Source organism: Phyllostomus discolor, chromosome 4 (genome assembly GCF_004126475.2).
Source record: "Phyllostomus discolor isolate MPI-MPIP mPhyDis1 chromosome 4, mPhyDis1.pri.v3, whole genome shotgun sequence".
In the NCBI taxonomy this organism is placed as follows: Eukaryota; Metazoa; Chordata; class Mammalia; order Chiroptera; family Phyllostomidae; genus Phyllostomus; species Phyllostomus discolor.
The window spans coordinates 45,819,588-45,834,017 of NC_040906.2; the positions used below are offsets into that span (position 1 = coordinate 45,819,588).

The following is a 14,430-nucleotide window of genomic DNA, read 5'->3' on the forward strand; positions in this document are numbered from 1 at the left end:
ACAGCAGATTAGCCATTATTAGGAAAGCTTTGCTGAGAAGTAACACTAAAATCAACACCTCCTAACAAAATGTTAAATGTCAGTAACCTCACTATCAGAGTTTAAAATGACACTTCAAACCTCATGGTAAGGATCTAGAATAAAAACCTAAGAATAAAATGTATGTAATTTTATAATTCATCTCTGGAGAGATTTTTTTTTAATGTACAATTACTTAGGTAGTCTATGTGCAGAAACTCAGGAATACCAATGTAGTACCTACAGAAACCTCTGTATACTGGCGGAAAAACAAACCCTGAAGTACGTGAAATGCATTTCTCCACCCCCCCCCCACTTTTTGTTGGAATGTATAAACTTCTTAAGTTTCACATCCTTGCCAACAGCAAGGTAAATGCTTAATGTATGGTCATGTATCATAACAGAATCACTTGATGAAAATGTAAAATATTATTTTGCATAGAACTCATTTAAGCAACGCAAATAGGCTGCTAGCTACTAGCATTCTTGCTTCCGTTCCCAGTGGGATTCCCACTGGTGCCAGTGGGTTGGGCATAGGACAGTAACAAGTATTACATTGTGCTTCACTCAAGAACAGTTACGTTTACAGTACTCCTAAGCCCACCCAGAAATCCCATCAGCTCTCTGTTATTTCCTTCCAAGGTTTTAACACTGATGCCAAGTGTTCAAATCAAATACAGACATTGACAAATACTAGGGCACACTGTGAGGTTAGGTGGAGGAGGGATGGTTTATTGTCTGGATGCAGGACAGGAACTGGACAAGCAATGTGGATACAGAAATCTACCTAGCACACTGTTTCTTCCTTGCCCTTCAGATATATGAGACGGTGACTGCAGTGTCAAAGGAAAGCACGCTTTGCTTTTTCAATCCATTTAAGTTAGACTCCCAACTGTTCTGATCCCACGAAGTGAATCATGCCATGATTCAAAAGACCTGTCCTTCACATACACCTATGAGCACACATTAAAAAAACGATTTATTGTACATCTTTGCATTTCTTAAGGCATGAACAATGGCGGACGGACGGAACGGGCTCTGAGAAGCATCTCGTCTCACTGACCAGGCCAGCACGGGCACTCCACATCCAGCGGGCACACTCGGATCCGAACTGACCGGATGCCGTGGCCCAGGAGCTCCGACGATGAGGGGATGGCGCTTCCGGAAAAAGGACCCAACTGGTGGTTTATGTCACATTGCTTTAAACTCTCTGGATCAGCTTTAAGCACCAGTTACGGCTTGTTTTTCTTCATAAACTCGTCAGACTTTGGATTTTATATTCTGCTCCTTTAATTCCACTTTTCAAGGAGGGTGTAGATGTTTTTTTAAGGAATATGGTTGCAGCAAAACAGAAAGGATCCAAAAGTGGCCAGGGGCTTTGTCTAATGCACTTCTGAACGTCCGTTATAAAGATGAATAGAAAAGCAAACGGTCAGTGTTCAGTCGACCCAGAAACCACGCGGAGCTCTAAGAAACATAATTGTGCATAGTTACTTATTCATTCAGAACGGGATATGTTGGCTAGCTCTACATTCCCAGGTTACCACAGAACGGGGCTGTCTACTTTGCTAAACCCAGGGTCCTTTCGCAGCTCCCAGTAGGTGTCATTAGAAACCCAGGCTTCTCTTTGATTGGCATCAATCACTTTTCTGTGAAAATAGAAAAATCAACATTAGACACAAATCACTTCGAGGTGCCCTGACTGTCGCACCCTCTCCGGAAGACAAGACGTGTAAGCAGCCCTTCGTGAGCCAGTCGGTGCCCTCTTTGCTTGTCGGTGACTTGACTCTTTTTGACCAGAAATGAACTCATTTTTGTTGTTAAACATTTGAAATGGAAGACGGTAGGGTCATGAGGAGAGGGGCTGAGGACAAGAAAAAAATCACCTTCAGGTAGCGCTGGAAAGTGCATTGCCTCTAACAAAGTGTGTACAAACACTGTAATGAGGAACTTCAGGCCCCAGACCCACTCGCGTGGTCTCTGCCTCACTTGGGGGGAAGTGTGCACGTTGAGTCTCTGCAGGGCTGCGTCCAAGGGCACACTTTTGATATCAAAAGGGTGGCGCTGCGTTCCTCCCCAGGGCAGCCACGCAACAGCAGCTGTGCCGGAGGTGAGGCTATTCTGAGCTGATCTGTCCTGGCTCTGGAAGCTACAGTTTAACCCGTGTCCTGTAATAATCCCCTACTATCCCACCCCACAGGGACCAAATCTGCATGGACACAGGTCCGGGTGCCAGAGAAAAAATTAAGGACTAAGGAAGTGGGGGCGACCTTGTAGGCAGAGGGCTCCCATCTCGTCTGGGGTCGGGGAGTGGGAACAAGGCCCCCCCATCTGAAAGGCTGGGGAGGAAGGACAAAGGGCGTTCTGGGTTAAGACCCTCACTCTTTTCTGCTGCTCATGAAAAGAGCTGGTAAGAAAAATTTATTTTTATGCTTACAAGAACTTTCCACAAGTGCAAAATCTGGTTCAATATTTTCAATGCCAAAACCATTTACTGAAATCTGTTTAATTTTTCCACCTTTCCTTTCCCTGGACCCGAAACTGTCCCTCATTTTCCTTTTAGCTGGAGTTTCTCATTGCCTGTGGCAACCACTTGCAAAACACGGACTTGCTACGGGAATGAAGTGACTCACTTAAAAAATCTTGGTATATGCTCGAGGTTGTTTTCTTCCATGTATCGTCTTCGAGATCTCTGGAGCTCCTCTACTCTTTGCTTCTCTGCTGCTGCAGCTTCTAGATTTCCTTCTTCCAAAAATCTAAGCAGAAAGCAGTTAATCTTTTAACATATCATCCTCTTTTCTGATTAAAAATGATTTTATGTACATAAAATTATATTCTGGTTGCTGTGAACACAATGTAGTGAACAGTAACAAGCTGAGAATATTCCCACACTGGGACACACCACCTCTGCGTGCCATCGGTGAACACTTTCTTGTGTGTGTGTGAACTGAGTTGCACATGGTTAACACAATGGTAGAAGGGAAGGGTGAGTGGTTTGGCCTGGATGACTTTCCTTCCTCCTCCCTCCCTCCCTTCCTTTAATAATTTATTTCTATCACCATCTATTCCCCCATATGCTCTCCCACCTGCACCCACACCCTGCCCCTGCTGTGTGCTGTCTAGGGTTCTACAGCTGGACATCTTCAGGATGACCAGAGTCCAGGGGTAGAGGGGCGTGAAGCCCCAGGCTGTGCCCCTTTTCCATAGGATCAAAAAGCACTCGCTAAGGGCCACAGAATGGAGGATGGTAACTGGCTGTTCTCCGTTTCCTTTTAGAACAGACTGAGGGGGAAGGTGTTTTCTTGTTTTATTGGACAGAGAAAAATTGATTTAAAAAAAGTTAACAGTGGGAGAAAATTACAAAAGGCCACAGAAAGGAAATGCATGGTAAATGAAATTTGGAAAGGAAATAGGAAATAGGATTGAGAATGAAAAAGCACACCCATTTCAAAGTGAGAGCAAAGAACAGGGACACAACCTGACACACTGCATGGGAAGCTTATCGCTACACGTGACTTCCAGACAGCGAGGCTGTGTGTTCTACAGAGGGGGATCTAAGAGAACGGAACAGCAGGACATTAAACACTGGGGACATCTTGGCTAGGGGACGGGTAAAGCCACAAATACACTGGAAACAGAAAAAGGTCTTGCATGGAATTTGTATGGCATATAAAGGTTTTGGAAAGAAGTAAAATTAATTCTATAGAAATGAGCAACATCAGTACAGAGCTCCATTGAAATAATAAAAAGTAAGAACCAGAAGGTATTAAGGGCACATCCCACAGCCCGTGGGACCCACACCAGGGGACAGCCCCTGGGACCCACACCTCCAGTCTTTGATTAAAAGCATTCCTAGGTGTTCCTGTGACTTATTGTATCTCACTCTCCAGTTAAAACGTGCTTCAAGTGATAGAAGTTAGCAAGTACAAACACTGGGTGCAGGAGTGATTCTGTATTTAGTTAAGAGAGAATTCATGAATTTGCAGACTTTTGGTAAGTTTAGGCACAAGAGGGGAAACTTAAAAATCTGTGTCATCTTCTGTTGGAAAATTTTTTGTTGAACTAATCCCCTGTGCTAATCATCCTGTGACAACACTGTTTTACCCAGGGTAGAAAACAAATGTTTCTGAGTAAATAAAAGAATAGATGCATGATTCAATAAATATAAATAAACACACATATAAACCTATAAACAAACAAACAAACAAATAAATAAAGTGAAAATAAGTCTCAATGATGTGTAGTGTCCATGGTCTAGTGTCCACTTCAAATGCCACTGCCATGCTCACCTCTGATCTGGTCGGAACCGGGCATCTGTTGGCGGGAGGAGATCTTTCAGTACAGGATCCAACTCATTGAGCTCAATAGCAAACCTTGTGAAGCCGTAGTAGAGCTCATAGTTGGTTGGCAAGGAACCTGGAATGAGGTCGGCAAACCACCGTGAGAGGCAAAGAGGTTTCAAACACTTGCAGAAGCTGACTTAACTCTGGTGTTTAATGAATGCCCAGACTATCAGCAAATTTGTGGTCATAAACATTAGATGACACGTTTTTTCAATTGATTTAAATTGTTTTTATTTTGCTAGGTGGGAAACTTTATATCAATGATCAGAACTGAGAGACTCATGTATTTAATAAAATCTAGCCTTTCAAATGAAACTTTGTACATAGAGTAGTCTTCGCTGGCTAAACTACACCATAATTTCTCTCTTAAATATTCAGTTAGGTAGCTAAATGCCAGGGTGATTAGCTATGAACATTAAGATTTCACCAGAAACACTTTACTTCCTTTTAGAACAGAAAAGGATGCAGATTTAAATTAATATTTGACCCTTTTTAACTAAACTCAAAGGCAGAATCTTTGCATACTTTGCTCTTTAATATATTTCAAGCTCCCAGGGCAAAGCCTGACTCACAGCCAGTCCTCAAGAAATACCTGCAGAACGAACTAACCACTCGACTAGCAAGAAAGAAACTTAAATGCACATTGAGATCCCTTAAGAAACTAACAACTAATTTTAAAGTTAGGGCTTAACTGACAAAATTCCAATGAAAATAAATAGAATATGGAGACTTGTTCTCATTATATTTGACATTCAATTACATGCTAGTGTATCACCAGAATTCCCTTGATGTGTTTTATGAAATGTCAACATATTACAGCTTTTTGCAGCTCAAGTGAAGGGATTACTTAACTCAGCTAAGTTGTTGAATTTGTGGATTATAGATGTTCACAGGCTTTCCTTTGTTTTATTAACACACAATAAACAATGTAAGTATATGAGTTTGTGTATTTCAATGAATTACACTCTTTGGTAACTACACCTAGCTCTGGAAATGCAGGCACTGAAATGCAGGCATTTGGAGTGATTTTTACATGAAGCCCAGTGGTTAGATTGCGCCTGAATTTTATAACTTGTTATGAAATATCGGGACAATAATTTACACATTAAGTATAAATATAACTACAACTGCCTTAGCATCTAGGTCATCCATCTCACTATTGAAGACAACACAAGGCAGGCCACACGGGATGATCTGACACTCCCTCCCTGTCAGTTCACGCATGGGGGCCTCCTGAGGCAGGACACTCAGGTGGGTCTCACCTGGTCTCCAGATGCACTTTGCAGAGGGGGCCACGCCGCAGTACAGCCCTTCGTGCCACTTCCCGAACAGCCGGTGCACCGCCTTCCCCTCCTGGTCCATCACAACGCCCTGGACTTCATTCACATTATTATTCCAGTAATTCACCTGGAAAAACCAATCCCCAGTTAAATCACCTGGTTTCTTAAAGAACACCAATCCCTAGAATTTCCACATGGAAAATCTTCTTATGAAGTTTCTTATTCACACCATTTCCAAAACTCTGTCTCCTAATGCTTTGTATGGATGGGTGGCTTTCTTGACTTTCAAGAAAGGGATGAGCTCTATTCCATGGGATCGCAGGGTGACATGATACAGAATGTGTTCCTTTCTATCCCAACTGAAAACTAATTTATAGATCAGTAATTTCTTCCTCGGATCCTCCTATCTGGAATTTTCCTCTTGCTTGTGGATTTTTAATTTTCAACTAGCAATGCTACGGAAGTAGTTTGTGAAAAATGTTTTGCAGTCTCTGTAAATGGCTACATTTTATCATGAGGACCCTGCTCTGCCTTCTTCCAGACACGCTGTTCCCCCAAACTGGAGAAGCCTGTGGGAATTTGCCCAGCTGGATGCCAGGGCCCCCGCTGCAGACCAGGCACCAAGTACGCAGGGTCTATAGTGTCTCGTCCACGTGGCTCTAAGCTTATTCCACGGCCTGCACAAGCCTTTTCTTTGGATTCATTCGTAGAAGGGCAGGCCGCCCACCAGTGCGGGAACCACTAGGCCCAAGGTGGCTGTTTGAGGGGGTGAGGGCAGAGCTCAGAGGTGGGGCTGGACCACGTCCATGTGCATGAGGCCCCTTGCAGGGCAGGACAGAGCTGCAGGTGGGCAGCTGGTGGGGAGGGTGTGGGGCCAGGGCGGGCTCTCCTGCACTGCCCGGGTTCCAGCCTGAGTACTGGAGTGTCCCACCTGGCCTCGCAGGCTTTGATGAAAAAGGTATGTATTTGTCAAAGTAAAAAAAATAGGGACTTTCCTTTGGACTCTTGCCCTAAGTTCTGCATTTATCAGGGGAAGACCTAAGCCAAAGTTTCTCACAGCCTACAAAACTAAACACACACATTCACCACCATCACTCAGAGCAAACAATGATCCTGGCTCTTCAGTTCTGAGCCACCTAATGAATCTATTTAAAAAAAGGAAAAAGAGAAAAACATTTTCAGCTAAAATAATTATGTTCAATTAAAATGAACACAACCAGGAAAGGAAATTTTGAATATTAAGATTCCAGTTACGGTACCTATTTCTAGCACATTAGAATGAGACCAGCACTAGAGGAGGTGGAGAGGGTGGGTGGGGTTCCTGGACCACAAACTCTGCGGCACCCCTACACACACACACACACACACACACACACACACACACACGGCGGTGGTCCTGTGTGCTCCGTGTCCCAGCAGACTAGGGAAAACGGTGCTCTGTAGGCACTTGTCTCCCAGACACCTTTTCTTGTGGGTAAAGGTAATGTTTTCTCTTGAACTAATTTGAACTGTAATAGTGGCAGACTTAGGTAGGCTTATAGTGACTGGAAGCTATCATTTGCATGCATCCTCAGAAAGAGACAACTGCATTATAATGAGGTCCCTAAAATAGATCACTTGAATCATGTTGTAATCAAGCGGGTATAGACATAGGAATATAAACAAGACTCGCTATAGGCAAGAAGTGTTTTCTTGAATTTCACTTAATGAACTACTGATGGGTTGCTAAAAAAGAAATTCTTTAAGAAGAATTCTTTGTTTTCTGTTTTGAGATGGTGCCTTTCTTGACTTCCACATATTCATAAGTCTGTGCATCTTGAGTAATGCCATCACATTGGTCTGCCTTCCTATCTAACGTCTTCCTGTGTATCAGGAATTCAGGGTAGACTTACTTGAGGCTGTTTTATTTCTTCCTCAGAGGAAGCATATTGTATCACTTTTTCTTTTCTATTGTAGATATTATTTACCTTGACAAATGTGAGTTTGCAAATGCAAACACTGCTTTTGGTATTTCTAATGGTTACTTCTCCATAATGCTCGATCCATCTCCTTCCACTGAGAATGTTGTGTATGCACGTGGTGACCTTATTCCACACGTAGCAGTCTCCATACCTGGGGAAGACACAGCACCGATTAGAAACAATGAAAGTCACACACATATATTACTATTTCCACTAAGAAAGTATTCCTTGGCCAAAGCTTCCTTTTCCCTCATTTCCCTCTCATTTCTTTGTTGAAAGTTTCTATGGGCTCAAGGACATTTATGACACGATTCAGTAATTTAAGGGACAAATCAGTGCTTTTTATGGGCTAGGTGCTAAAGCTATGAAGTTAAATAGGGCTCGTTTCTTGCTCTCCTGGAGCCGACAGTATGATAGGGGTTGATGGACTTGGCAACAAATACTTACACGAAGGTAGGATGAGGAAGCATCGTGAGAACACAGAAGGGGGTTCTGCCTGCAATGCGGTTGAGTGCCATGGAAGACTTGCTAGAGGAGGCTGGGGAGAAGCACCAGGAGCCAAAAGAGCAGGGCACACCTGGGGACCTGGGCATGGGGTGCTCCAGGTGTGTAGGTGTGGCAGGAAGCGAGGTGGAAAGGTGTGATGGGGCAGAGCGGGGAAGTCCCGCAGACACACCAGTGAATCTGGATTCACCCTGCAGGCAAGAGGCCTTTGTGGAAGGATTCCAGGGAATGGAGAGGCAGATGGGGCATGCATTTAAGAAAGATTACTCAGAGGACATTGTTTCATTTTCTTCTCCTTTTTAAAAATCCTCATCCAGGGACTTTTTTTTTTATTATTGCTTTTAGGGAAAGAGGAAGAAAGAGTGAGAAGCATCAATTGGTTGCCTCCTGGTATGCACCTGGGCCAAGGATCGAACCTGCAACCTAGGTATGTGCCCTGACTGGGAATCGAACCCACAGCCTTTTGGTTACAGGATGATGCTCCAACCAAATCACACTAGCCTGGGCTGTTTCATTTTCTAAGTTAACACCAAAGTTGTGAACAATTCTTTGGGAAAAGACTGGTGTGCATAACTAAGGCAATACATATGCAATGCAAATTCCAGGGAGTCAGGTTACAGAATAGCTTTAAGTCACATTTATATGTTATGTTTATTTTCAAATAAAATGTTACTTCAAAGTAAAAAAATGCTTCTAAATTTCTAAAATGATTATGAATTGGTATGATATAGGCACTATATACACCACTGGGAAAATTCTTTCTTCCTTATGAGTCTACAAATATTGAAAGTTTGTTTTGTGGTTCTAGGGATTCCTCTCCCTCCCCACCTTCTTCCATATCCAATCCATTGGCAAATTCTGCCATTCAAATAGACAAAAACCAAACCAGACCAAACCAACCAAAGGAAGACAGAAACAAAACCAATCAAGCCTTTGGCCTCAATTAATTTGAAAACAGCCATAACTTAGAAATTAAAAATAGTCCCTGGATCTAAGATTAACTCAAAGTAAAATTATAAATTGTATAGAAAAAATAAGTAAAAAAGAATCTTTCATGAAAAATGCAAACTAACATGGTGACTGGGACAGTTAGGCAGCCAGTGTTGACTGATGAATGGAGGATGTGAAGAGATAAAGAGTAAGGTGTAATACATGTGCTGAAGTTCTCCTTTGATTTTTGTGGGAGAATATTCTCAGGACCTCGGTAAAGCTGACAGGGAAATAGACCCTTGGTACCTCCTACCAGGGGTGTTCAGCCCGAGGCCTGCAGGCTGCATGCAGCTCAGGGTGGCTATGAATGCGGCCCAACACAGCATTGCACATGTACTTAAAACCCTATTTGTGCTCATCAGTTTTCATTAGTGTTTGTGTATTTAATGTGTGGCCCAAGACAACCCTTCTTCCAGTGTGGCCCAGAGACGCCAAAAGGTTGGACACCTCTGTTAGGGTTTCAAATACCCATTTCTAATTTTGAAAAGCAGTTAAGAGACCAAAAGGATGAAGAGAGAAACCTACCTCGGAAGCATGACGTTCAGGGTTCCCACAGGCAGGATTTCCATCGACTTCCCCCAGAACTTGTTTTTCCATCTGATATCTAAATGGCACAGGCAGTGGATAAGAAACATATATACCATATCTAGCAATTTATTCTATAAAAACAAACATTTATATTACACTTTACATTTGATAAAGAACTCTGTCACTACAACTGATTCTGTATTGTTGATTTAACATGACTGGTTCCTGAGGATGGCCAAAAGTGCAAAGATAAACCATGAACCAAAAAAAGCTACTATCTGTATGTCTACATAGCAGAGGTTGTTGTCAACTAATAAGACTGGGGAGAAGCCGGGAATAACATGTGTGCACATGCATGCACACTTGTGCACGCAAACATAAACATACACACACCCACACCCCCCCCCACACACACCCCTGGGTGGGCAAAAGTAGGTTTATAGCTGTGAGTATGCAAAACACAGTTTATTCTTGCATTATTTATTTATATTATTTGTCTTCTTATTGTTACTATTTCATGGCCTTGCTTATGATTTATCTTTTAGGGAATGACAGTTGGTAATTTAACCTACTCTTGCCGACCCCTGTATGCCTTACTATGCTTTAATGTCTAGGTAAATGTTACAAATTTTAGCTAGATAGTGAAAATAGTTTATATATATAAATGAGTTGTATAGCAAAAATAATAGCACTATGGATTTATATGCACATTTATTAAATAGCTATATAATTTGGGAGGACAGTACAAAAATAAAATCTCTAAATACAAATGGGTAAGACTACGAGGCAGTGAGACGGACTTCATGAACAAGTTGTTACGCTGTTCAGAGGTGGCCCAGGCCCCACACTGCATCTCACCTGTGCTTCCCTTGTGGAAACCCGGATTTATCCATGCATTAGTAAAAACCACCTGGACCCATTTTAATGAACCAAGGAAGCTTAGTGTTTGTTGCCTCCACAAAGTTTCTGACCAAGACATGATTTATTTCCTTAATGATTTATTTCCTTATTTATTGCCCTTTGTAATAAAGGGAAGTTCTAGCACTCTATCACTCTGTTTTCAGGGTGAGGAAGTGTATGTAAGAATGAAGCACCTTTCCAGACATAGAGACACTATTCATACTTAATATTACATATACTTTCAAAAGGGATTTGGAAACACTTTATTTTAGGGAAGTTTGTAACATTCTGACTGAACAATGGGCATTGATAAAACAGACTTCAATCCAAACAGCTCAATGAGTTAAAGACCAGAAACCACTGAAATATTTATATATTTAAATAGACGTGACCATGGATGATGTGCTGTGGAGCCTTCCTTCAGGAGCAAGAGGTACTTGCACACCCTCGGGAAGCAAGAGGGCAGCAGGTGAAATCCCCACGTTATAGATACAGACAAGGAGGCACAATGAGGCGGAGTGATAGCCCCGAGCGGGCACAGTCAGCAAAGAGCCCTGCTGTTCCATAGGGCCTGCTTCCTAAACCATCTCTTCCCCTCCCAGATAACATGGTTTAATATTTAAACCAGGAAACCTAATTTCTCCAACTGAACTCTGCACCAATTATAAAAGTTCTCTAAGTGCCAAAGGTAGAAATGTAAACTGAGTACAAGGCATTTTTGGAAACGAGAAACTGTTTCATAAGATAATCCACTGGATTTTTAGGTTGTAGTTGAAAAACAAACCTTGCCAAAACACAAAATTCTTGGATTCACAGTGACAGGCAGAAATGGGTGGATGATGGCTAACCTGGTAATTAAAGACAAAATAGAAAGCAATGACATCAGTATTAAAATTTCAATAAATCAATAAACAACTTATACTGGCTACCACCAAATAAAAAGCATTCAGCACATCCATCTCTATTAGTGAATTATTCTCAACGTGTACAAATAGATTAATGAATCTTTAACTTGCAAGACTTCATGTTTAAACACAGAGAGCTAATGTATATTTGTAGGGAGCAATTATATAGATAAACCGAGTTGTTTGTTAACTGGTACCATGACCCGCCCCAAGCAGAGTTTTACAAATCTATTTGCATCATGAAGCCGGCCCAGGTGCCTGCACAGAAACAGCACCAAGTGCAGCGGGACTTACCTGCTCTGAGAAAAAGCGGAATCCCTTGTCCTCTCTAATGCATTCATAAGTCTCCCCAAGGACAGGGTTGAATGGCTTACTTCCTGCTCTGAAATAGGTGGAGCAATATCCTGAAACTGCAAATGCAGCAATAAGAACCTGTTAAAACATTTAAGAAAGGAAAATAATATAGGAGGGACTACTTCCAGATCTGTTCGTCCCTTGTTCCCCTAGAATTTACATGTCCCTGTCAAGGGGTGCTGACTGAATGGTATTTGCATTTTCTATTATTTGCAGAGACTCTTCATAAACTCATGGGGGGATAAAGGTAAGTGGAAATGAGGTTAAACTCCTCTCACAGAAACCAGTAGGCAATCAAGGCCAAGTATTTTTCATTCATTTATCCACTCAATTTCCTGAGTATCACAAATTCAAAGTTTCTGAGACCCAGTTGTAGGTTATGTCGTTTGCACAACCTTAGTGACGAGTGCAGAAGGGTTGTGGCTGCTGGTGCTTTCCTGAGGGAAAGTCAAGTTTCCAACAGTCACGTGGAATAGAGGCCAGGGCACAGCACAACCTGGAGGTCACACTGTCAGACCTAAGTTCCCAAGCAAATGGGCTCTCTTAGCCTTCAGGAAAAGTTAATACAGCAAGGCTAGGCATGTCTTCAACCTCTCAGAAGAGTGACACCTTTACAACCTAACTGCAGAAACACTCTGAACCAAGCATAAGTCATAGTGTATTTTCTAGTGGACTTGATGCAAAAGGACCAATTCCTCCCTTACCTATGCAGGGAAAACGTTATGCAAAAACCAGCTGTGCCATCATAATGACTTCTGCCTTAGCTCGGGCCTAGGGTTGACAAACCCCGCAGAGCACTGCTCTGTTGTGTATTACCATGCGCTCATAGGGGTCATCGGTTTCCGAAGCCTTGTCCAGAAGCTCACTGTATTCCATTTCCTCGCAGAGATGCTGCAGAGTGTTGAGTGGCTCGTTCAGCTCCACAGGCATAGAGACTTTAGACAGGTCTTTACCAATGTTGTTCCTCAAGATATTCCACAGGTTAATGTTACTGGTGTCTGGACAGGGAGCTGGCAGGCATGTTCGACGTCCATTTCGGAAGGCCCCTCCTGTAAGCTCCCCATTCAAGACTGGAAGCAGCAGACAGACGAGAATCACAATGAAAGATACTTTGCTTCTCTGAATTTATAAAACCCAGGAGGGAAATTCCCCTTTCAAATAATTCTGATTGTGATACATTTCTTCAACTTTTATTATTCTCCCTCAAGAATGAGTGGAATTATTTCATTACAAGGTTGCTATTAAATGCATGAAATACTAGTGTGTAGTTTTTCAAACAGCATGTTATATATGCTAAAATATCCAAGAAAAAACAAAATGAGTTTGGGGAGGAAGCAAAAAAAAAAGAAAACACAAGTCATATTTTAAAAATTAAATATTTTCAATAAGGACCCAAATTTTTGGTTTAAGCAAGAAATAAAACCCTTCATAAGCATTTACTTCAACAGATTATACAAATACAAAATCTATTGAACAATCAGCTGCAAAAGGAACAATCGGTGAAGGGGGGGAGTAATTGTTCGTTGAAACACCAGCTTTGTAATTTGGCATGGAGGGAGAACAACCTGGAAGCTCAAAGGATGCATACTTTGCCGAGAAATGTTGTCTGCGACACTGGTGTTGTCTTCAGAGATATTATCACTCACATCACTGATGTAAGACTCATCGTCTGAAGCCTAAGAAGGAAAGAACAGAAAGGATCACAATTCTTATTCCACATTAAAAGTTCAGAAATTGATTAAACACAAGATGTTGCTCAAATGAACAGCAGAACTGTTTCATAGTGGGAAATGCATCTGACACACGTGCCACGAACACCTGAGGGTCTTCCATGAGCCAGAATGCAGCATTGCTCAACACAAGCAGCTCCCTGTCTTAGCTGGGGTGGCAGGTTGGAAGTGCTTTAGTGCAGTGCAGAAAGAATGCACAAAAGAGGAGGCGCTGTGGCTCTCCCTAGAGGAATCAGAAGAGGCTGCCCAGAGGAAACAGTATTTGAAGTTGGCGTTGGAAACGTTGCTGGAAGGGGGCAAAGCACAGGAAGAAGAGAGAGTGTGGTAAGGCAAGGACCATGGGAGAAACATTTACTGTAGGCATGCAAAGAAGTTGAGTGGCTGTCGCAGGTGGGAAAACAAGAAGGGGGTCCAACTGGGAAGGACAACACAAAGGTTCATGCCAACACAAAGGTTCACATATAGTCTTATGAGTCACTCAATGACAGGGAGTAAGAGAGACATATTTAGTTTCAGAAAGAAACTTGACAGCTTGCTCTAGGGAAGCCAGAGAGCAGGACATTGTATAGATCTAGGAAAAATATGGGCAGCTTAGATTACTGTGGCCACCATGAGGGTCTGGAGATAAGGCTGCTCTGGGAGCCACATTGGAAGTGTAATGAATAAAATTTGTCAGATATGTAGGAGTGGGGGAGGAAGATTTAGAGACAAGAAGAAGTCAAGAATTCAGCCACTCTGTCATGAGAAAATGACAGAGTCATTTAGTGTCATGAGAAAAACATGACACTAAAATGAAACCAAATTTTGTATCAGAAAAAATTAAGGGGCAATATACGTGTTCAGGAGAATTAGAAATGGAGCAGATAAGGAAACAGAAGACAGTAGAGCCATTCAGAGGAATGGGAAAAAACACTGCA

General features: G+C 42.2%; 1 protein-coding gene across 9 annotated transcripts in view; it reads right to left on the minus strand.

The window, feature by feature from the left end:
- Nucleotides 1-731: 731 nt before the first annotated feature.
- Nucleotides 732-14,430, minus strand: part of OSBPL6 (oxysterol binding protein like 6) — a 201,482-nt gene continuing 187,783 nt past the window's right edge. For all 9 annotated transcript variants that reach the window (XM_028509688.2, XM_036023244.1, XM_036023249.1 and 6 more), the window contains 10 exons: nucleotides 13,372-13,459; nucleotides 12,600-12,853; nucleotides 11,724-11,861; nucleotides 11,309-11,372; nucleotides 9,622-9,700; nucleotides 7,609-7,753; nucleotides 5,624-5,768; nucleotides 4,308-4,434; nucleotides 2,652-2,774; nucleotides 732-1,667 (listed from right to left, as the gene is read on the minus strand). In XM_028509688.2, coding sequence (XP_028365489.1) covers nucleotides 1,559-1,667; nucleotides 2,652-2,774; nucleotides 4,308-4,434; nucleotides 5,624-5,768; nucleotides 7,609-7,753; nucleotides 9,622-9,700; nucleotides 11,309-11,372; nucleotides 11,724-11,861; nucleotides 12,600-12,853; nucleotides 13,372-13,459 — 1,272 coding nt within the window. In that variant the 3' untranslated portion in view covers nucleotides 732-1,558. The remainder of the gene's footprint in view (nucleotides 1,668-2,651; nucleotides 2,775-4,307; nucleotides 4,435-5,623; nucleotides 5,769-7,608; nucleotides 7,754-9,621; nucleotides 9,701-11,308; nucleotides 11,373-11,723; nucleotides 11,862-12,599; nucleotides 12,854-13,371; nucleotides 13,460-14,430) is intronic.